Source organism: Arvicanthis niloticus, chromosome 20 (genome assembly GCF_011762505.2).
Source record: "Arvicanthis niloticus isolate mArvNil1 chromosome 20, mArvNil1.pat.X, whole genome shotgun sequence".
NCBI lineage: Eukaryota > Metazoa > Chordata > Mammalia > Rodentia > Muridae > Arvicanthis > Arvicanthis niloticus.
The window spans coordinates 25,118,407-25,143,108 of NC_047677.1; the positions used below are offsets into that span (position 1 = coordinate 25,118,407).

At 43.7% G+C, this 24,702-nt stretch overlaps 1 protein-coding gene across 2 annotated transcripts in view; it reads right to left on the reverse strand.

Annotated features, from left to right (window-relative positions):
* The window catches only part of Mcu (mitochondrial calcium uniporter), a 164,232-nt gene extending 144,343 nt beyond the window's left edge, over window positions 1–19,889 (reverse strand). Inside the window, exon 1 of one of the 2 annotated variants that reach the window (XM_034524920.2) lies at window positions 19,716–19,889. In XM_034524920.2, coding sequence (XP_034380811.1) covers window positions 19,716–19,862 — 147 coding nt within the window. In that variant the 5' untranslated portion in view covers window positions 19,863–19,889. Of the gene's footprint in view, window positions 1–4,348; window positions 4,456–19,715 lie in introns of those variants that run through there. The other variant, XM_076917101.1, reaches the window with a different exon arrangement.
* Window positions 19,890–24,702: the final 4,813 nt, after the last annotated feature.

Sequence of the window (24,702 nt, forward strand, 5' to 3'; positions counted from 1 at the left end):
GAGATCACAACCTAAAGTTTAGTTAAATTGTTTACATAATAAGACACAAGGGCTGGACATGAGGCTATGTGGTCGAGTGCTTGCTATGTGTGCAAGGCTGGTGTTGGATCCCAACATTAAAAAAAAAACAAAATTGCTTCTGGTGACTCTCATCAGAAGCCCAGACCCACTCTTGGCTCTGTATTACCTCCTCTTTTTCACTAAGTGCCTCTCTCCATGTTTAAATCTAAATTAAATTTTTTCTTAATAAACCCAAAACAAACAATAGAAACAACAACAAAAGACTCCAAACAAGAAAATGCAAAAGATTTAAGTATCATAGATAATATTAATATACAAGTATAATATATCAGTATTAACATATGAGTATCTAATATGTTTGTATTAATAGACAAGCAGTAATTATGAGTATTAATTAATACGATGAGCATTCTGTAAACTAGAGATTAAAGGAAAGAACTATTAGCCATCTGGGACTTGAGCCATGTTTTGAAGGATGGAAAGTGAGCTAGTCAGAGGAGAAAGAGGAACTGGGCACTGGCCCTGCAAAGAGGGAAGGCTAAGGGATTGTGGGGTACAGTTAGAATATAGGGAGTCAGGTGCAATGCACATATAACCCCGACTGAGGGAGAGAATGGGGAGTTTGCAGCCGGCCTAGGCAACACCGTTATGTCTTTTTTAAGGTAGGAGGCAAGACACAGGGAGATAGACATTACAACTATGAGATCTGTAAACACATATTTGAGCTCCTAATTAATCCCGTCAATCATTTTCTAGCCTGGACACCTCCAGTTATTATTATTAAGTTATTAGATGCCTTTCGCCCATTTTCCCAATAAAGGCAATCTAGTATTATGTCAAAGGTCTCTCAAGAACAAGAATACTGTGATAAAAGTATTACTATAAAAGTTACTAATTAGCCACTACTTATCAAAATAAAACTATTATCACTAAAGATGAAAAAGGATTGGAATTCAATTATAGAAGGACATGAACTTCAGGCTAAATGAGATTTGCATTAAAATTTATAGGTAGTAGCAAGCCAAGTTTTGTGGGGGAAAATGAGAAAGTCAGGTACAATGGGTTGATTTACTTACTTATAGCTGTGGTGCTAGAGATGGAACCCAGGGCCACGTATGTGGCAAGTAATGTAAAGGAATCTACACCAGGACCCACACTGAAGTTTAAAGCCAATCTGTGGGAAGCCATAAAATGGACTAATTACAGAGGAAACATGGAGGTTGGGACCTGCGTGGTACAAGTCCAGCTGCGGGATCAGAACAAGAGAGGGTGCTGGTGTGCGGAGAGACAGGACTCATTCACAGATCTAATCAGGGCGGTCAGTGGGAAGGACAGCAAACCACCACGTGGACACACTGGCAGACCCAAGTTACAACTTGGCTTATGAGCCTTTAGCATGGAAATCGAGCTGAGGACTCTATGTAATCCAGATCAAGAAGAAAAGATGCCCTCGTTTGAGGGATCCCCAAACCTGGGAACAGTTACAAAAGAAGACAGAGGCTGTTGACATCACTGTCTTCTAGTACAAACAGGACTGCATCGGCTCTGCCAATCCAGATGTACCTGCCATAGCCTAAGATCCAGCCCCGTTTATTCTAAGCTGTAAGATCAATCCATTCAACTTGTTCTCCATAGAGCCCTAAAACATCTGCAGGGAAATTTGGTGGCGCTTTTAGAATACTTCTTAAGGGGCTGGAGAGATGGCTCAGTGGTTAAGAATAATGACTGCTCTTCCAGAGGACCCTGGTTCAATTTCCAGCACCCACAGGGCAGCTCACAACTGTCTGTAACTCCAAGAATACTTTTTAAACTCTGTGAGCACACCTGTGCAGCCAGGACCTACCGGAGATGCAGAACACTACCAACTTCACAGTCATAGAAACACGTCTCTAACCCCTCACAGGGTAACCAACCTCCTAAGTTCTGACACACTGATTAGTTTGCCAACTTTTGAAACTGATGTCAATGAGACTGTAGAATATTGGTGTGTGGTTCCCTTCACCCAACAGGATGTTCCTAAGATGACAATTTTTCTTACACAAAGCTCCAGTTTACTCGTTCCGACCCACTCTCCAATATTCTTGGGCATTTATTTCACAACTTATTTACACATGCTACTATTGATCGCCACATGGAAAATTCCTCTGTGGCCTTTCATTTGGCATGAACATTTTTGTGCGTCTGCTCTGGTGACTGTGTGCACACAATTCTGCTGTGCGTAAATCTGCAGTGGAACTGGAATCTGCGGCAGAACTGCTGCTCCACAGGGCACGCGTGCGTGTGCTCAGTTTACGTCAGCCGCTAAAAAGCTTTTAAGGAAGAAATATATCAAGGCCTTTGTAGTAACATGTGAATTAGAGTAATGACTGAGGAGAAGGTGCTAACTCCCTCAGCAGCCTAGTGGGTAGAGCAGAAGGCTATGGAAGGTGTAACTTCAGAGCTGCTTTCAGTAGGAGGGGCATATCGCCATGGGAGAGCTTGCCCACCTGATCCTCAGAGGACGTTTAATTTAGGGAATTTTCAGCACCTTCCTAGCATGTTCATGTGTGCATGCATGTATACATGTGTGCACACACACAAACACACATACCCTTAATGATAGGACATAGGAAATCTGAATGAAGTATGGACTTTAGTACTGAAAGGTCAAGACTGGCTTATTGACTACAGTAAGTGAGGACAACAGTATTCACGACAGATAAGAAAAAGAAAAATAGAGGAAAAGAAAGCATATAAGAATTGCGAAATATAGAGGAATTTAGATTTGTTCAAAAACCTGAAACTGTGCTGGAAAAAAATGAATTTTAAATGTTCACTTGAAATATAATCTACACATTGTAATGTACTTGCAGAACTTCTTTCAGGATACACTTTAAAATCTTTGGATACGTACATGCATGTGCATACACATACATGCATGCACACTTTCTATCTATACATTTAGATACACAGACCAACAAGGGATGCATTCTGCCTATGCAAATGTCAGGGTTTGTGCCTTATGAATAAACCTTTCTTTCCCATTCTATCTAGTCTAACCTTTCTGACTATAGGCATTTAATAATTCATCAAGAAGCAATCTTCTAATAATCTTTAAACAATAAGGAATCAAACCTCCAAGGGAAGCTAACATTCCAAAAGCCACATTCGTGGCTTAAAGTCATCCAGTCTTTGTTTACACTACGGAGGGTGGGAAGGAAGTAGACAGGCTTTCAGTTGCTAGAGAAATGAGCTACTAACACTATAATAGCCATAGGAAAAGGACCCTGGGCCAAAGGGCAGAGACCCAGCCTCATTCAGCCCTACGCCTTGGGACCACTCGGCAATCCTTGACCACCTCCAGCTCTCGTTACTCACGATTTCAAGTCTATGAGCAACTATGGCGTCTTTCCATGAGCCAAGGGGTCGTCCTTCATTCTCACTGCTTGTCTGTGCAATTATCCTAAAGCTTTTCTCTCCATTCTACAAAATGTTGAAAGAATCTAAAACAGGACATATCTCCACTGGATGAACACCTATGCCTAAACACACACATACACGAACACACAGACACACGTGTATATACACCCACATGCTCACACACACAGGAGAGGGGATGAAGAATGAAAGGAAAGATAAAGTTAGATGTCACGTTTTCATTTATTTAACCTTGTATTAGAAACCATACCACTACATAGACTCGCTCAGTACTGAAGAGTGCTTGCCAGGTACACAAGGCCCCGGGTTCTATCCTTGGCACTACAGAATCCAGGTATGATGTCTCACACTTGCAATTCTAGCACTTAGAAGCAGGAGTATCAGAAGTTCAAGGTTATCCTCAGCTAGGTAGTGATCAAGGCCAGCCTGAACTATACGAGACCCTTTCTCAAAGTACCAGCCTCAAGAGATACAGCACCCACACTGCCACATGGATTGCAGACACTCACTTTAACATGGCTAGGCTCTCTTGGTTTGCTCCCTAGGAGCTTCGAAATCAGTTGGGGTTCTAGGTATTTTATGTGTTTATAGTTTGGTTCTCCTACAGTGAGAGCTAACAAGCTTCTTATTAAAAAGCCAAATAATAAGTATTTCAAGCTTTATGGGATCACATAGTCTCTGTGGTAACGACTCAACTCTGTTGTTATACATGAAAATGAATGAATCTGCATTTAGATAAAACTTTATTTATAAAAATAAACAGCTGCAGGCTATCTTTTGCCAGAGTCACAGTGGGGCAGGAAGAACAGGTGGAAAGACAGATTTTTGTAACACTGCATCACAAGTTCACACTAAGACAACTGTTTTGTCTGCAGGGAGAGAATGCTCAGGAAGCAGGATCTTCACATACCTGCGAATGCTCAAGTTTTCCCCTGCATGAACAGCTCACATCACCAATACCTAAAGACAGAGCAGGAAAACACTCTCCCTTACATGGTTGTCAAGACAAAACCAGGGATGTGTTAATTTACATAGGTAAAATGTACAAGACGACCTGCAAAAGTAAAATACCAGGTTTCAGCAAATTTCAGCAAATAGACACAGAAACTCACATCTGATTATTCCTGCTACATATTAAGCAAGTAATTAAGATAAATGCCAAGGCCATTGGCTTTCTTGGAAGAGCTATTGTGTTTTTATTCAACCTAGTTGCTTTAAACCTGTCAGCTTCTGGTCACCCACAAACTACTCAATCTGCAGATAGCCAGAGTAATTACTATTTGACCTGACAGTTCTGATGTATTTGGGGTTGCCACAGAGGGAATGAGTGGGCCAAGTTAATTCTACCTTTGGGTCTATCCTGGCAAAAATGTCCCATTCTGTAGCAGTCACCTCACTAAGGTCAGCCCCCATGGTGGCTAGCAGGTGTTCAGTAGCAGGCTGGAGCAGAGCTGGCCTGCCAAGATCAAGCAAGTGCCTTTTTAAAAACTGATCTTAAGAAGTTTTCTCTACATGGCTTTGCCAAGTAAGCAAAGACCACGTCAAATAGTAAAAAAGGCACTTACTTGACTCCCACAGGCCAGCTCCACGCTCTAGCAGCTAAGATGTCACTGGCACGGAAGGTGGAGAGTGAGGTGGGTATCCTGCCAGCCACTGAGGAATGGTCATGAAAGAAAGACCTAAGAAACAGAGAAAAGTAAGGTCAATGTCAAAGGTGAAGGCCCTGAGCCTGCCAGCATGGCTGCTTCAGCCTGCAATGCTCGGAGCCTCCAAAGACCTCCTGAGAGCACTCTTGGAAGAGCTCCAGGTGGATTGGGAGAAATCTTTCAGAGAAATAAAGTATTAATTCATCAATGGCCACCTGGAAAACTCACAAAGATGGAAGAAACGTGGATCTGAGGCAACAACCCGCAAACGAGTATTTTCAGAAACACTTGGGGAAGACCAGCAATTTTTTCCACTTTATCTCCCTGCTTCAGAATATAAACCTAAACAGAGCTCTAACAAACAACAGAGACATAACTGTCTCCAATGAAAGCAGATTCGAACAGCAGAGCAGTGGAGCTTATCCTTAGCACTCCAAAATCTCGGCACACTCACAAACACGACAGGAGTCAGGCAGTTAAGAGCAACCCAGGTTGCTCTTCTGGAAACCTGGGTTCGCTTCTCAGTGTTCACACAGAGGCTTAAAGCCATCTGAAACTCCAGTCTCCTGGGATCTAACACACTGCTCTGGCCTCTACAAGAGCACCAGGCATGCATGTGTACATAGACACACCAGCAGACAGAGCACCCATATGCATCAAATAAACAAACAAAAAAGTTTTTAAAAACAGATGCAGTCTATTGGCCTAACCACAAAACTCTCTGGAACAGGGGGTTGCCCTTGACTGTGACTGGGGATTACTTAAATGCAAGACCAGTAATAAAAAGAATCTGTGCATATCAGAATCCCCTGCCACACATAACTATACCTGGGCTCATTAAAATGTGTGGTTTTCTGACAAGTGGCAACAATTAAAAAAAAACACTCATCTGTCAGTCATTCTCCTTCCAACTGCTCATGCCTGAAAATAAAAGACAGGTAGATGGGCAGGCGGGCAGGCAGACAGACAGACAGACAGACAGACAGACAGATAGACTGACTGACCGACCTCTTCCTTTACAATCCATTCAGCACTCATTCTCAGACCATGGAAGAAACACACAGGCAGCTGAGCTCAGTCATTCCTGAGCCTCTGGAACTGGCAAGTTCCTCAAAAGGCAAATAATTTTTTTTTTCATTCTAAATTAGTTATTTGTCAAACAAATGTTCTTACATGACCCCTCTTTGTTTTTCAACACATTCATTTATTTAGTGAGAATTTTGCATGGGTACTGAATTTATATCATTTGCACCCCTCCCGACCCTTAATTCTAAGATTCATTAAAATTGTTCACTCTTTTTAAGCAGACGATCTGATGGCTCAAACTGCCCAGGTCCCAATCAGTTTAATTATAACCGGCTACTCATTGTTAATAGCGCTTCTGGCCGGACTACAGCTTGAGTGTCTAAGTAGCAATTTCTCCCTGATTTTGGCTGTGCTCCCCTTGCCTTCCGACCACCCCTGGAAAGCGTCCCACTTGCTCCAGCTCCCCTTGCTGTCTCAGCATCTCTGGTTAATGCGCTGCACAGCAAATCATTTGGCGAGGCAAACAGAAGGAAGCTCTGCACTGTAGTTTTTGTAAAAGAAATGCTCAAATACGTTAGCCTGCATTTTGGAAAATGTAAGACGAAAGCATGAGACGGAGAAGATAAAAATGTACCCAAGACTGTTCCTTAAAACAAGGCCTATAACCCAGATTTAAATCCCAGCTCCCATATGGGAATGCACAACCATCTGGAACTGGACCTCTGTGGGCACTGGGCACACGTGCAGTGCTCATACAGACAATACCCAGAAAATCAAATATAAATACATTAAAAAAAAAAAAAACAAGGACTACAAAGTAAGAATCCACATGGACTAGTACCTAAGACTGAGTACTAAAACAAATATTTATTTGACATCAACTATCTCACAAAGAAGTCCTTCTTGTCCTTTTTAGAACTTGAGTTTCCTCGGCTTGCTCTAGAAAGCTATGTCACAACTTAACAACACGTTTTTGTTTTGTTTTGTTTACCATAAAAGGCATTATATCCTTTTACAGAATAAAGCAGTATTTATGCACTGCAGATCATCCCAAACATGGAGAAATAAGTTGATGCCAACAGGTTTCATGCCACAGATTGTCTGCCCTGGGAAAATCCTCGTATTTCAGTGGAGTAAAGCAAGCTCTCCTGCAGCAGCCCGGTCCCCCGTGAGCTCGCTGTTAGAGCAGATGCTATTCTGCACCTTGCACGAGCCATGTTCATCTGTGTGATGAGACATTACTCCTCTCCGCCTTCTCTGGGGAAAGTACAAAGGGCTTTCCCAGGAAGACGACAAACAATGACATTGCACACCAAAAAAGGAGATTAGCTTTTCTGAAAGGCAAAAGAGCATTCATAGTCTAACTTTAAAAATGGCATAATAGATTCCTGCCCCTCACAACCATCAGTGAAAAAACACTCAGCTGAGAAGTGATCACTTATATGGATCAGACACAGAAATGCCACAGAGCACTTAAAATGAATGGAGTCAGGGCTGGATTCATGGCGCTGGCTAATCTTGCAGAAGACCTGCATTTGATTCCCAGCACCACATGGTAGCACAAAACTGTGTGTTCCAGAAGACCTGATGCTTTCTTCTGCGGTCCACAAATACCAGGCATGCACACCATACACAGACATACATGCAGACAAAATACTCACACACATAAAATAAATAAATAGTAAAATAAAAATGAACTGGATAATGTATCAACTAAACAAAGTTTTATTTTGTATTACTTTCATTTGGAGGAGTGCAGGTAGAAGTCAAAGGGCAACCTGCAGGAACTGGTTCTCTCCCTCCTCCAAGTGGGTTCTGTGAATTGAAGTCAGGTTATCACGATTGGTAGCAAGCCTTACCCACTGAGTCATCGCGCTGACCCCCAACTAAAGATTTTTCGAGTGTTATGCAAAGAGAATAAACTAGAGAAAGACACAGAGTGTAAAACCTCCTTTTTAACAAATGGCTTTATTTAACTATTTCTAAATAGTTTTAAAGCATGTTTATAAGGCAACGCGGGGCTTGAAGATGCACACATGTAGGGCACAGGATAACCATGCACTGGGCGGGAAACACCAGATCCCAGAGAGTGTTAACTCTGGGAAAGAGGACAGGAAAGAGGACAGAGAAGTTCCTAGGGGGATCCACTGAGCATGATGGAATCTCCTTATGACCCACCCCTCTAGAAAACTCCCATGACAGAAGGTCTTTCCTAGTGAGATCCTTGGTGAGCTAGCCGGTCAGTACTTCCTGCTTTCCCCTGTGATTGTCTGGTGCTGGCTGTGATGTGACCTTTGCTCATAGCTCAGGGCCTCAGCCCATGGCTGCTTTTCATCTTACCAGAATACTCACTTTCGGCAAAAAAATAAAACATAAAACACTATTATAGTTCTGCTCCTTCTCCTTCTTTGCTGTTCCAGCTCCAGTAGTCATTAAAAAGAAAGTCATTACATATTTCAAGCTCACCCAACTTTGTGGTATTTGGCCATGCTAAGAATTATAATTCATTCTGAATCACAGACCAAGGCAGAATGAGCTATTAAAATTAAAGAAAGCACTGAGTAGAGTTTGGCTCTCCATTAAATAAATCAATATTCCAAAATTCTGTAATGTGTTACACTAACATTCTGCCTTACCACCCCAACTGTATGTAGAAACCATTTTGTTTTAAGGTCAGAGCTACAGATCTGAAAATTTATTTAAGATTTTACTTTCTTGGGGATTTAAAGATAAAATAAAAAACACCAAATAGGTGAATATATACACTTGAATTTTAAAAAAAATTCAACAATAGCTTCTGACCAGAAAATTCCTTTTTATATAGAAGCTTCTGTCACTGGCACTTACAGATCAGTGAGGGAGAAGGAAGAGAAGAAAGAGAAGGAGCAAGAGGAGGAGCTGGTCAAGGAGGAACAGGAGGAAGAACCAGAGGAGGAGAAGGAGTAAGAAAAGGAAGAAGAGGAGGAGGAGGAAAAGGAAGAGGAAGAAGAGGAGGAGGAAGAGGGGAGGAGAAAGAGGAAGAGGAGGAGGGGGAAGAGGAGGTGGGGAGGAAGAAGGGGAGGAAGAGGGGAGGAGGAGGAGCAGGAAGAGGAGGGGGAGGAGGAGGACTCTCCATTAAGTTTAATATCTTCCTTAGGTTTTTACTGTTCCACTGTGTTCAAATTATCTTTAAATTTACTTCTTTCAAGTGTCCTAATATCTGAATTCTGTTTTAAAATGAAAAATGGGTTTTTACCACAGCTGGCCACCTGCCACAGCCTGAATCATGGCAGCTAGCAGGGTCCTGGCGGTGCAGAGATGAAGCTATGGTAGGGGCAGACTGGAGATTCTGAAGGTTAACTCCCATACAAATACCTGCAAAAAATCTGCCACCTTTGGAATGCATGTCGGGAAGGAATGTGGGGCTGGCAGAACCTCTTCAATCCATTCCCTTCTGTCTTCTGCAGAACCCGGCACTGCCCAGCTCCCACCACCACAGGCCAGGCAGCAGTTTCTTTTCTGTGTGGTGTCGGGGATAGGACTGAAGGTCTCACATACGCTAAGCAAACACCCTTCCCCCTGCACAGCCCTACTTGCTCTCCACCGACAGCTGTAGAACCTCTTCTAGTCAGCTAGGACTGCTACTCCGCCTTTGCACAGCCCCGACTGTTTCAGCACAACGCAGACTCCTTCAAGATTCACTGTTGCATGAATGGAAGTCATTCCATCGCTGTAATGTCCTGGCAGAGATCTACAGCTACATCCACCCCGGAGCTAAAGGATTTAGACAATGGTCTCTGGGATTGTTTGACTCATTGACTCTCATCCATCCAAAAGTGACTGAATACCTAGGCTCTTGACACTGTGTTCCGGCTCTGTCCATAGAACTGGAAGACTTTATGGGCTTCTTGTTGCCCACCAATGCTATGCCTGCCATTAATACATGAGTATCATGGAGAGCTAACCACTTACTAAGGTCTTCCTGCTACACTTTCAGCTAATGTAACTACAAAGGAAAAGAGAAACATTGTGTTTCAGGCTTCCATGCCCGGATGCTATTTAGAATGGATTCACTAGTACAGTCCTATCACTTCACACCAACTTTGCTGCTTGTACCTTCTCCCAGCTCCCCAACCCATGGCTCCCCAGTACATCAGCCCCTCCTCTGTTCTCTCAACGGGGTGGATTAAAAAGAAGAGGAGGAGGAAGAGGAAGTCAATGGCAACCACAAAAGAGAAAAGATGAAACTACAGCCATAAATGACTCCCTAACGGGGGTGAATACAAGGTAAATCGTTGACCAAGATGTCAGATGAAACTATGGAAACTGTCCTGATGAGGAGCTAGAGGGCTGCTTATCTTACCCCAACCTCCTGACCTCATCATGACGATGAAATGTGGATGTTCAACTGAAGTGAAGCCACACAATGAAACAAAAGTTACTTGTAAGAGTTATAAAAATAAAGATGGCTTAGCAGCTAGGGGTGTGCACTGCATATGGATCTTGCACAGGACCAGAGCTGGGTTCCCGCACCCACATCAGAAGGTTCACAACCACCTGTAACTCCAGCTCTACAGGGCCTGACGCCTCTTTTGGCCTCTATGGACACCCATACACATGTGGCATACATTTCCATAGACACACACAGGGAGAGAGAGAGAGAGAGAGAGAGAGAGAGAGAGAGAGAGAGAGAGAGAAGAAATCTTTTACAGCTAGATACCATGGGACCTTAATCCTGGTGTGTGTACCCATCACAAACACATACATGCATGCACAGAGAAGCACACACAAATCATAAACAAAAGACACACGCTCTTAAGGATCACTAGATTGAGTGTACTTAGGTAACTGACCAAAAAACAAAACATAAAACAACAACAAAAACCTATCAAAACATTAAGACCAAAGAGGTTAAATGTTTTGCTCAAGTTCATGGAAAAAAGAAGAGAACTCACACTACTGACTTTTTTTTATTAGTCATTTTATTCGTTTACATTTCAAATGATATCCCCCTTCCTGGTTTCCCCTCTACAAACCCTTGCCCTGCCCCAACCCTCTCCCCAATGGAAGAGCAAGGGGAAGGACTGAAGGAGCTGAAGAGGATTGCAACCCCACAGGAAGAACAACAATATCAACTAACCGGACCACCAGAGCTCCCAGAGACTAAACCACCAACCAGAATATACATGGAGGGACCCATGGCTCCAACTACTAACTATTATACCACATGAAAGCTCCCATTACACACAAATATATACACATGTATCTCCTCTTCATTTAAGTGTCTCAGAAAAGTAACAGCAGCCTGATGGTACAGCTACCCTTCCTCTGGAGATCTCAAGCTCACTGACAGCATCACAAGCACCTCCCCTTCTATAGAGATGTCCCAGTGCCTCTGAAAGACTGTCACAGTCACCAAAGAAACAGATGCCCATATTTGTATTACAATCTCCAGAAGGCCAGAGAGCTGTGTTTTTTAAACGAACAACTCCAGTTATGTTTTTCATTGTACTTTTTTACCCTGAAGCAATGAAGGGAGTAGAAGAACCAGGAATCGCTTGTATTTAAGTTTCTAGTGTAGAAAGGAAGATGGGTAAATTTTTAATTAGAAAAAAAAAAAAAAAACCCTCGAGATTAGGAATGCCTACTTAAGGAGAAATGGCATTCTACTGCACAGAGAGATCTGACAACCATGTGCTGTCTTTTTAAGTTCTCCCAACGTGAAAATAACGCTTGAGGAGAGGAGTATGCTTATTTATTTGAACATCACGCTGTGTGCACACAAACCAAAACATCTCATAACAGTTATCCATAAACAGATATAGGTATAGTTTTTATTTGGCAATTCAAAAAAAATTAAAGGGAAAGAAAAAAAAAAAGACAAGACCATTATTATACCATGCTCAATGGTCCCTTAAGGGACTCAAAATTGTGGCCATTAAAGAGCTCTCTATCAACACACAAGACAAAATGGAAAGCTAGGAAGAACTAAGTCCAGGAAAATGACCCTACAGTCCTCTGATGGGCACAGTCCAAAGGGCTACTGCACAAAGCTATGGGGAAGTACAGCACACGGAGTGCAGCCTTTGTCCAGACATCTGTTGAGTGCTCTCCATGCTGTGTGTACCTTCTCATACCGCTGAGAAAATCTGCATTCTATGGGGAAGAGGGGGAAGGCAGGTACTTGAGAAGGCAGGCATCTGACTTGATATAGAAATGTAAAAGTGACTTAATAAAAGCACAACGACACATTTTAATACAAAAATAGAAGCCCAGAAAAGAACTGGAAAGGAGCATATTTAGTAAGAATATAAAAAGGGAACTTTCAAGCATCGAGAAATGATCTTTGTGCCCAAGGAATAAAGTCAGATCTTGAATTAAACTATCCTCAACCTGGTGCTGGCTAAGAGCTTGGCAAACAGACATGGCCCATCAGTTCTACTGTGGAGGGTCTCTGTTCCCTACTCTCTATCCTGTCTCTCCTACCTCTAGCTAATGTCCTAGTGCAGCCATCTTTTCCTGAGCCACTGGACTGATTGGCCCTTGATTGCTCTCTACCTCTCTGGTCCCGCCCTCTCTACCTATCTTTACGGCAAAGCCAGCATGACCCGTGTAAAAGCACACACTAAGTGACCGTCCTACTTTATATCCTCGGCAACTCTACTGACAAGCAACGGTTTGATTTTTGTGTTTTTCACACAGTGGCTTCTTCAATTGCAAAATCAACTTCCAAGAGTCCCCAGTAGTACCTCTTAAGCAAAAAGGAAACCATGCATACCTCATACAAAGTGAAATCCCCAGTTCATAAAATATTCTTCAGTTTAACCGTACGCAGGCACACACATATACACACAATGGGGCATTTCTAACAGGGTCTACAATGATGGTGGCCCACCAAGGACCACTGCTGTACAGAATAAACTTCCAACTCCTTTGCAAGTCACTCCACACTCACAGTCTGATATACTTGACTATCACAGAGGCTGGAGCCAGGCTCTCTCAGGATGAGGTGCCAAGTGGGCTTTTGCTAGTGTGTGGTCCTAGACAAGGGTTCTCAACTAGGATCCTGGACGAATCACTTAACCAATCAGAGGTAACTCAGTTTCACTATCTGTAAAATGAGTACTCACATCTTGAGGTAACTCAAAAAACTGAAGGAGATTAAATATAAATAAAGTACATGGTGAAGCTGATAAATATTATTCTTAATAATATCGAATAATATTATTATTCACCACCATCACTCACCTTACCTAATCTTGACCATACAGTGCTGAAACAAACCCCCTTATACTGTCAACCACATCTCCATGACCCAAAACACCAACCGTGCTTTTCCAGTCCCACATGCATATATTACTTCATGTTTTAGCACTGTGAGGCCACCTCAGGGAAACCTTCCCACTTCCAACAGGGGCACAGTGTTTCCACTCGATCTCCACAAGCAAAAAAAAAAGCCCCATTGCGCCCCATGCCTTTAATCCCAGCACCTACCCAGAGGACAGAGGTAGGCAGATCTCTGTGGGTACAAGGCCAGCCTGTTCCACACGGTGAGTTCTAGGACAGCCACGGCCTACATAGAGAGACCCTGTCTCAGAAGAAGAGAAAGAAAAACTACATTTAAGAAGCAGCAGCACAACCCACCACAGTGCTTACACCATGTCCCCTGGCCACACTGTGCACTCTTGTTTGACCCAACAAAGGCACCGTCTTCCCTAGCACAATGACTTGTAAGGAAAGTCCACACATCATTTCCAAGTGATTCTGGGTAACTTAACCTTTGTAAGTGGAGCATTTTGTCACAGAGTCTACTAGAAAAACATTACAGAACTATCAGATATAGAAGCAATACTCAATAATTACCTCGTTTAGTAGAACTATTTAGCATTCCCAATTAAATTACCAAGATCCCCAGGAAGCAACCCTGACTCAGACCGCAGTCAGCCAGCTAGCACCTGAAGGGAACATGGGGAAAGATTTAAGGACTGGAGACAGTAGGAAGGACCTTGAGGTCTCTTGGAAAACTACAGCAGATGCTTAGGAAGGGAGAGGCAGGGGGAACAGGAGACAAAAGAAAGGTGGAATTAGCTTCAGTTCAAAAGCCAAAGTGTTTCCCCCATCCATCCATCCATTGCCAGCACTGAAATAGTTCATGGTACTTAAAGACAAGTAAAGCCATCCTCAATGTCCATACCTACAAAACTGGGGTGATAATGTCACTTGCAGGGTTAATGGTGAAGATTAAAGGACACTGCCAATGCCCTCAGATCCTTCTACACTGCAAGGTCGGGTAGTGCAAGCTAGCTACTTGGCTCTATTGTTATTTGACAATTTATCAGTCATTTTAATGTTCTCTGCATCAAAGTTTAAAGCAGACATTAACATCTTGAAACGCCCTGTAACATCACTCAGAATAGACATGAAGCATGACACAGACCTGTCTTGGGAGGCAAGACAACTTAAGGATTTCGGTAACTATTAAGACAGTCAGGACTGTGAGCTGCTGGTTGTCTGCCTCTGCAACTTCCTGGAGATTGTTACAAGGATTCCGCAAACGATCAGTTAAACAATAAACAGCAGAGAACATGCAAAAACGAAAAACTTTAGTAATGATTCCAAAAAACTTAAGTAATGATGCAAGGAAGGCAAACACCACTTCCTTATAGATTAATAAATGTAATATCCCCAAAAACAATCATTAGAAAAAGTCATTGCCTTAAGAGATGTCAAGATACAATGTCTTTTTATCTAGTTACTTCAGAACTGCACCAGACAAAGGCTCCCTTTAGCATCCTGTTAGATCCAGTTGGTGATCTAATTTACCAAGTTATATTTTTATGACTATAAAAAATTCAAGCCTGTATACAGTTTATGGGCCAACAGCTCACTAAACTTATTAAAATTAATTTGCTTGATGCCAACCTTCATTTTTACACAGCTGCCTTCACTACAAGCATTTACAACAACGGGCACAGAAATAAATGGTTTGCTTCTCCCCTTTGTTTTCAACCTGCAGGAGACAGCGTTTTAACAGATTCACTTTTTTGGCTTTTAACTATGAATGTGTATGTATGGGTACACACATGTACATGCAGATGCCCACAGAGAAAGCCAGAGGTGCTGGGCTGCCCTGGAGCTGGAGTTTCAGGAGGTTGGGAGCTGCCTCACATGGGTGTTGGGAGCCAAACTCTGGTCCTCTGCCAGGGCAGTAAGTGCTCTTAGTCACTGAGCAACTGGCCAGGTCTAGCAGGTGTTTCTTAAGCATCTGTTGTCAAGCTTGATATGTATCAGAGAACACTTTTTAAGACTGACTCACACGCTATGCACTTACTCTAAGAATTCTACCCCAGTTAACTTTTTTTTCCCCAATTCACCTTTTAAAACCAGTGTTAACGCTTTAGAGCAAAGTACACAGCCATGTAATTTAGAAGGAGAAGAACTAGACGGGGAAATGGAGAAAGCAACAGGCCTTCTCAGCTCTGCATCACAGATACCATGAAAATCCATCCCATCACTCTTACGTGCCTGACTCCTTCAAGGCAGAGGTTCTCCACCTTCCTAACGTAGCGACCCCTTAATACAGTTCCTCATGGCCTGCTGACGCCCCAACCATAACATTACATTCATTGCTACCTCATAACTGTAGTTTTGCTACTGTTACAAATTGTAATGCAAATGTCTTTGTTTTCCAATGGTCTCAAAAGACCCTGTTAAACGGTTATTCAACGCCACACCCAGGGGTCAGGACCCACAGTCCGAGAACCACTGTTCTAAGGACTTCTGTGTTCTGTTCTAGAATTACTTGTATACAGTAGTTATAATTTTTCTAATAACATATTCTAGTAGTTTTAATGTGTCCGTGAGCCCTGGTTTAGCGTTAATCAGACTAATTAAGAGAAAAGGTTCTAAAGCTGAGCAGAGATCCTAAAATATTAAAATATAATCTTGATCTTAATCCCAGTGGATATTCACATAATGGTATCATATTGTAGAAGACCTAACAAGAGGTATGTGCAGCCCCAAAATAAAATAAAAAAGTTAGCTGTCAATTTATTGTCTTTGACTATGTCATTCTTAATGGTGAATTTTCTATTTAGATTTTTTTCTTGTATGAAGAGTTTCATAGAGCATAAGATAAAGTCCTTGGAGCCTTAAAATGATTAAATAATCAGAATTTGATGAATAAATCCAAATTCATTTACTACAATATTTTATGGGATTCAAAATAAATCTGCCTCCTTGAAAATAAAACAAGTGTGTTCTAAACTAGTTCATCCCATGCAAGAGGATCACTGCAAGTCAAGACCAGCTTAGACTGACTGCATAGGTAGCTGAAAGCCAGTCTTGGCTACATACTCCCCTCAGGAAGATGTGGAGTGTGGGGTGGGGATTAGGGGCTGGGTCAGAGAGGATCCGTATATCAAACAAAGTAGCCTCAGGTAAGTTGCAATAGTGTTACTGCTAAGACACTGAAAAGTGTGGAGAAGAGGAGCTACAAATTGCAACAGTGTAATGGCAGCTTATGATTTTGTAACTGGGCCCAGAGGCTGACCACTAGGAACTGCTAACATTCAGGCTGTCATAATACAAGATGAAGCAGTTTGATTTAGCAAAAGAATTGCACAGCCCACAGAGAAAGGAAATAGCAGCCATCTTCACTAATCACACAGGAAGGTATGCAGCAAACAGTTTATATTCATTGGGGGTGCTCTGGAGTTGGACAGTAGCAGGCTCTTTACACAAGAAGGAAAACCACACTATATGATGACCAAAAGGAAAAAAAATATAACAAAGCAAAACCACCGGAATAAACCATTTATCTTTACTCCTATTAATTTTATTGACAGCTGTTCTAAAGTCAGATTGCATGGATGCACATTTTTAGTTTCAGCTAGGTGGCAGGAGGGTCTCTTTAAAGCCAGGAATTAGAGAACTTCCTGGGCAACAAAGTAAGACTTGATTTCAAACCCTGTGCTGGAGAGAAGGGTAAACTGTATTTTAATGGGGGAGTTATAAAGTTATAACTGTGCAACCACACTGACCATTTTGTTCAAGTACTCTTTGATCTGCACTCATTTTAAAACAACGACTCTCGGCTGGGCTGAGCATGGTGGCACATGCCTATAATCCCAACACCAGGGAGACGAAGGGCAGGAAAAGAAGAGGCCACTTGGCTTCTGCTATATAGTGAGGCCCTGTCTCAAACAAACAAACTAACTAACAAAAAAGGTGACCCAAGCCGAGAAGAAGCAGCAGCTGTTATTAGCTATGACCCTTGGCTCCAATTTACTGTACTTACTACTGCTGAATACAAGTGCCACAAGCTGGGCTTGTGATCGAGTTCGATGCAGACTGCCATCTGCTGCACACTCGGGATGTGTCCGCTCGGCCCCGGTGTCTCCCCAGGTAGGATCAAGTGGTTTGCTCCACACTCAGCTACCACACCTGTCTCAAACCCATTATCTGCTTAGAGATTGCTACTCCTGGAGGCTTTGGAATACAAAGACTTCCCTGGCAGACAAATGGTTAATTTTATAAGAGAAGAGAGAGGTGCAAAGGCAAGTGTAGTTTATGATACAATAAAAAGGAGACCAAAAGGGACTTGTAATACATGGGCAAGAGTCTTACTGGCTACACAATCTGGGCCAAGTCTTTCTCCTTTCTGGGCCTCAATTTCAGGCTTGAAATATCAAGAGTTAAATCACTAAGACGCATCTTTCAAATGGAATGCCACGTGAGGAATCACAGAAAATCGGATTGGGGGTGCACACATGGTGGCTTTAGAGCAACTGGACAGAAATTCAGAATCTACTTCTACGTATTTAAATGATCAGGCTCACCTCTTTTCAAACCTTGGACTCCTAAGTTCATTTACAAGTCACCATTCCCATGACAACACTTCTGCCCTTCAAAAATAACACTTCATTTTTAATTGTGCTTTCAGTTACGGATTCAGTTCATCACTTTTACCCACCCCAGAATAGCACAGAAGAACACTGTCTGAAGTATCTCTACAAGGAAGACACTCATAGACTGGTGCATCTAAGGCACAAATTTTTAAACACCACTTGAATACCACACCCAAACAATTTTAAGAACAAACTGTAAAATCGGAAGATGCCTCATTGGAAAAAAACAAAGCTAGCTCGGGAAGTCTTCCAATAGTTCAGAGAGAAAAGACTGCCATCACATTTGGGGGGGGGGGGGGGGGCGGTGGCCTGTATGTCTTTCAGAGAACATAACTGGAGGCTATCAGATATGCAAATCAGAGTTGAACTATAGAAAAACTCGGCTCTCACCCAAAAGCTTTAGCAAAGCAATGTCAGTATGCCAAATATGAAAAAGTACAATCTTCTCCCAAGAAGGAAGCTTGGGTCCGTTTAACTCTTGCTAATAATAGCAATACTATCTTGTATTCGCAGCGCCCCGGTTCTTTTCATGACGCTTTCCCACAATTTTATGCTACCACAGGTCTAGGGCTATCCTCACTGCAAAGCCCCAGTCCTTTCCTCTTAGGAGACAGGGAATCAGAACAAGACGGGTCATGATGCATGGGCTGAAGGCACCACCTTCTCTATCAGGCCGGCTGCAGTCTGTTTCCCATCATCACGCTATACAAGTTCACCTTATGAAATTAAACCTACACTTGTTCTCTCAAGAGTTGGCCAGAGACCAACACGTATGGGCCTCGAAAGTCCAAAGGAAAGGAACCTGCTGATCTACTAGGTCAAGAACTCCATGCCAAGCTCCCGTACCATACAGTATCCCCACCACTACTCATACACACGCCCCTAGGCTGTTGAGACAGAATTCCTTCCTTGCCAGGCAATGAAACCCGGCAAGAACTGGTTAATAGAATCAGCAACCTCTGCCTCTATGAACAACTTGTCATGCCGCCTCTCTTGTGCCAGCTGCCCTTCCTTTGGGCACGCGTACAGCCTGAGAGCCAACCCTCGGAAGGGACCACCGGGACCTTTAAGGACCCGAGGGGATGCTGTTTGCCTCCTGAAGCAATGCAGCATCCACCTCAAGGAAGCTGGTTCCCAGAACACATACATGCAGGGACCTGATCAGAGACGGATAAAGTTTGATTTTCCTTCCTGCGTGTTCTTAAGGGGCTGAGAGAGGGCGAGGCAGCAGCCTCCTGGGGTCCCGGGGTGCTCTCCGGGGACAGTTCCCAGCAGCATGGCACTGCCACTCTCCTGACACACCGGCAACCGCGGCAACTCCGGACGCCCCAACCCGCCCAGAGAAGGAGAGAAGGGGACAACTTGCACCGGGCTCAGTTCGGGAGCATTGGAGCAAAGCTGTCAGAAACGACGGAAGGAGGGACCGAGCCCGGAGGCGGGTCAGGGAGAGGTTCAAGTCCCGTGCCTTCCCCGCCCTGGCGTCCCCAGTCCTGCGGGAACATCCCTGCTGTCGCCCCTCCTCCTCCTCCTCTCCTGCCTCCCGCCCGCCCGCCCGCCCGCCCTGCCTTCCCAGCCACCGCCGCAGGCGCTGAAGGACACGGCGGCTCGGTGGCCCGCCACCCCGGGGCGGCCGCGAGTTGAGGGAAGTCGCCGGGCGCCCCGGCCTGCCCGCGGCTCCCCACGCCGCCCCGCCCTCCCCGGAGCCGCGCTCGCTCACCGTCCGGTGCTGCTGGTGCGGCCGGTGGCGGCTGACGCCCAGCCCGGGAAAGCAGCCGGCAGTCAGCGCTCCGCAGCCGCCGGCGCCCCCGCCGCCGCCCCGGGAGCAGAGCAGCAGCAGGAGCGATCTACCTGCGGCGGCCGCCATCTCTCAACTGGAAACGGCGCTGGCCCAGGCAGCGCAGCGGACGGCCGGGGCGTGGCCAAGACCCGCCACTCAGTCGCACCAGGCCAACTGCAGCCCCGAGTCAAGCCTCTGAGGCGGAGCTTCCTACGAAGCCCAATCAAAAGGCGGGAGAATCCCGGCTTCGGGCTGTCTGTCACTTCCAGAGTTACCTTACGGGCAAATTCTAGGGGACCCGTCTCTGACACTCGAGCCTCTTGGAATGGAGCAATAAGGGATGGCGCGTTTGATTTGGCTAATCTTTACCAAGTGACTTGATAAGAGAACGAGGGAAATAGATACCTGTGCAGAGCTTGTTCGGAGTTGAGTTCTGAGTGTTCGAAGTTGTCTGCATAAGCACCCAACTGGTCATTTTAAGTAGGTTGCTTACAACTCTCGACCACATGCCTAAAGTTAGCATCCATAACGGATAGCATTTGGATGTTGTAAAGTAATCCAATGGCAGTGCTGTGCACCATAATATAAGATAAAATGGAAAGGTTGTAGCTTCAAACTCTCAGGATGAGTACCTGCCATTGAGCTGAACGAACAGAACGCTACACAATTGAAACACCTGATTCTTTTTCCCAGCACCTTTAGATTGGCATGTCTCTCTAAAAGCAATGCTGATTGTTTCTTTCTTTGACCTTGGTCTCCTTTTTAAAATAAACTACAATGTAATAAAACCATGTAAAGATGAACCAAGTTTCATAATTTTGCTAAACTAGCAAGTAAAACACAGTTCAGAATAACTTTCTTGCGGGGGGGGGGGGTACGGGGGGGGGGATGTCATTATGTTGCCCAGGCTGGCCTGCAATGCACTATATAGCCCAGGATGACCTCAAATTCACCTCCAACCTCACCATCTCCAATGCTGGGGGTTATAAGTATGAACCATCACACCCAGCACAGAATTACTCTTTTGTTTTGTTTTGTTTTGCTTTGTTGTTGTTGTTGTCTGGATTTTTGTTTGGGATTAAGTCATAGCAGGCTAGCCTTGAACTTACAACCATCCTGCCTCAGTCTCCTGAGTGATAGGATCACACGCATGAAGCATCATACCTGGCTTGGACTGACCTCACTCACTTTCTCTTGAAATCGCAATTTTCCACAGGACAAGGTTTCTCAACTCTTTCTCTCTCTCTCTCTCTCTCTCTCTCTCTCTCTCTCTCTCTCTCTCTCTCTCTCTCTCTCTCTCTCTCTCTCTCCCTTCCCCTTCCTGCCACCCTCACTCCCCACCCCCGCTAGGCCATTTTACTCCACTAACCATGAGTTTTAGGTTTTTGGTTTTTTGGTCTTTTTTTTCTTCTTTACCAATCCTAGGCCCTGGCCAAGAGAATTCTGTCTCTGTCTCTGCTTTACACTTGGGGAAATCTTATTAGAATTGCCTTTCTTCTGCTTTTCTAGGTATGGAAGTTAAATGTCTACCCTGCAGTACTGAGACTTAGTCCTGGGTATTATTAGGGAAAAAAAAAGTGCAGATTAAGCCAGCATTTTGGGTCACAAGCATTTGGGGTCAAATGATTTTTCTCACAGGAGTCACTTAAGACCAAGACCGTCCTAAAACGCAGGTGTTTACATTATGACTCATAGCAGTAGCAAAATGACAGTTATAAAGTAGCAACAAAATAGTGTTATGGTTTGAGGTCACAACATTAGGAAGGTTGGGAACCACTACACAAGAAACTAAGTTGCTAGCAAGGGTGCGGTGTAACAAAGGAGACCTGCTCTGCAGTTCCTCTATTTCCTAAGGCTTGCTAGCTGTTTGTTAGTGTGAGCTGCTCAATTCTTTCAGCTCCTTTTAAAATTGGGGGGGGGGGGGAATGTAGATTTTTTAAAATTCTAGTAAACATCGCTGTAGATTATAGAACCCTACATGAAGGTTTTTAAAAGAAATGTGTATTACTTGTTCTAATAATATTCTTTAAAGTTTGACTAAAATTGCTTCCTTGGCCAAACACTAAAGTAAAAATTAGGGGTTAATTCTTCCACCCTAGCACAGAACAGTAAGATGACGGATTTCTCCAGGTGACCCCCAAAAGAGCTTTATGTCCCAGCAAGTGAAACCTGGGAACTGAGGAATGCCCTCTGTTGCAACAGCTGAGTGCAAGTAAACCCCCATTCGGAATTCTTGTCACTGCTGGAACAACACCAGTCACAAACTGCCTCTCTCTCTCTCTCTGTCTCTCTCTGTCTCTCTCTGTCTCTCTCTCTCTCTCTCTCTCTCCCTCCCTCCCTCTCTCTCTCCCCCTTCCCCTTCCTGCCACCCTCACTCCCCACCCCCGCTAGGCCATTTTACTCCATTCACCATGAGTTTTAGGTTTTTGGGGGTTTTTTTTGGTCTTTTTTTTTTCTTCTTTACCAATCCTAGGCCCTGGCCAAGAGAATTCTGTCTCTGTCTCTGCTTTACACTTGGGGAAATCTTATTAGAATTGCCTTTCTTCTGCTTTTCTAAGTATGGAAGTTAAATGTCTACCCTGCAGTACTGAGACTTAGTCCTGGGCATTATTAGGAAAAAAATGCAGATTAAGCCAGTCACGGTAGCGTACACCTGTAATCACAAATCTAGGGAACCTGAGGCAGGAGGACTTCTGTGAGTAAAAGACCAACGTGGGCTACATAGCTAGATGTTTGGGGGAAAGATAAAATAAAAGAAAACAACCTGGAAAAAGGTCACGGTCTATTTTTTTTTTTTTTTACTGTACAAATCTGAAACTAGAGACATTGCTGCATTTCAAACCTGTATTCCAAAATGTATCCTCTCCTATCTATGAAAATTAAATCGTTGATGCCCCTATGTTAGGCTACATCTACCAATTACACCACAGTCTTCTAATGTAGATCTAACAATTGAGCTAAACAACTGTTACTTATCTTCTCCCAGGAAAAGAAGCAAAATAAAACCTTCCCTCGGCAACAAAGGACTACAGGAACTGGTTGGCCAAGCTTACTAAAGAGAAAATGTTCATCAGAAAGGAATCCTCAAGCCTAAGATCGATTCATCGCCAGTCATGTGCCAGGGAGCACGCTGGTCATTCTAGGGGTAATAGATGTTTAAAGAAGGACTCACACTTTGTGAGAAGTTGAAAATAATCTCATTATCTTCCAATAAAGTGCCTGCCAAGTAAATCAGACATCAATCTCTTAACAAAATATTATTCAACCACATATAAAAGTTAACTGTCCATGGGTCAGCTGTCGTGACACACATGCTATATCCCAGCACTTGGGAAGCTAAGGCAGAATTGCAAGTTTCTGGGCTACGCAGTAAAAAATTATCTCCAAAAGAAGTGTGTTGGCATGTTCTTATAATCCAACATTGGGAAAGCTCAGGTTGGAAGATGGACAAGGTTAAAGCCAACCTGGCCTACACAGACAAAACCCTAGTTCACCTATTTCAAATACAAAAATAAACAATGAAAGGAATTGTTCTGCCTACACTTTCACACTTAATCAAAGACGAAGAAATGATGTATTTATTCCTTATTAAAAGTGAACTGGGGGGGTGGGGTGCTGGTGAGATGGCTTAGCTTGGTTAAGAGCATCAACTGCTCTTCAGGAGGTCATGAGTTCAAATCCCAGCAACCACATGGTGGCTCACAACCAACTGTAATGGGATCTGATGTCCTCATATGGGTGTCTGAAGACAGCTACAGTGTACTTTGGGCCTGAGCGAGCGGGAGCCCAGAGAGGCCCGGAGCAAGGCCTGAGGGCCAGGAGTGAGCTGAGCCAGAGCAAGATGGAGAAGGGAAGGGGGTGGGGGCAGTGAACTGTGCATAGCAGCACATATCTATAATGTCTGTGCTTGGAAGTAGAAGCAGTAAGATCTGGAGTTCAAGGTCATCCTCAGTCCCTAGAGTTCAAGGCCAGGCTGGGTTATGTGTGATGCAGTCTTCAGAAGAAGAAAGAAAGAAAGAAAGAAAGAAAGAAAGAAAGAAAGAAAGAAAGAAAGAAAACAGTGCTTCTGAGCTTTTTGGTTTGGCTGAAATCATGTGTAAGATATAAAACTATAAATAATATAGTACACATGATCATTTTTAAATCACATCTAATGTGGGGGTCGGTAAAATGGCTCAGCAGGTAGAGGGGCTTGCTGCACCTGTCTGACAACCTGAGTTTGGTCTGGAACTCATGAAAGGTGGAAAAAGAGAACTAACTCTCAAAAGCTGTCATATTTCCTCTGTCCATCCTCTGTGGCATACACTCATGCACACAAAAATAATAATAAAAATAAATATGCAAAACAATTAGAACGCCATATATAAGGCTGACCATGGAGGCACGTGCCTTTAATCCCGACACATGATGAGAGGCCAAATCTTTTAGTTCAGACTTTATTTTAGAGAACCTGACCTAAGTTTAAACTCAGGTAAACTAACAAGCTGGTACCTAGCATTAGTTTCCAAGTTGCCCCCCAACAAAAGCCAAGCCTAGCTCCAGCTCTAGGCTAATCCCCAACAAGACCAGTGACTCCAGGTTATTCCCCCAACACACCTGTACCCCAAGCTACAAGCCCAGCCTCTGCCTAATGACCACCAATGAAGAGGGAAGCAGAAGTTAAGTTTATGATATGACTCCCAGCAGCAGCCAATTATGTTAAAGTCCACAGTGACTTTCCAATTAGATGCTTGCACACTTACTCTCTGCTTGCTGCTTACTAGAAAGCCTTGCCCCAATAGCTATTCGGGGCTCCTCCACCATCAAAACCATCCTGCTTGATGGCAGTGCGCTGAAGGAGGGAGGCAAGCTAGCTCTGATAGAATAAAGACCCTGCTGTGAGTTGCATCAGATCAGCTCCTGTCTGTTTCTGGGGGAATCACTAACA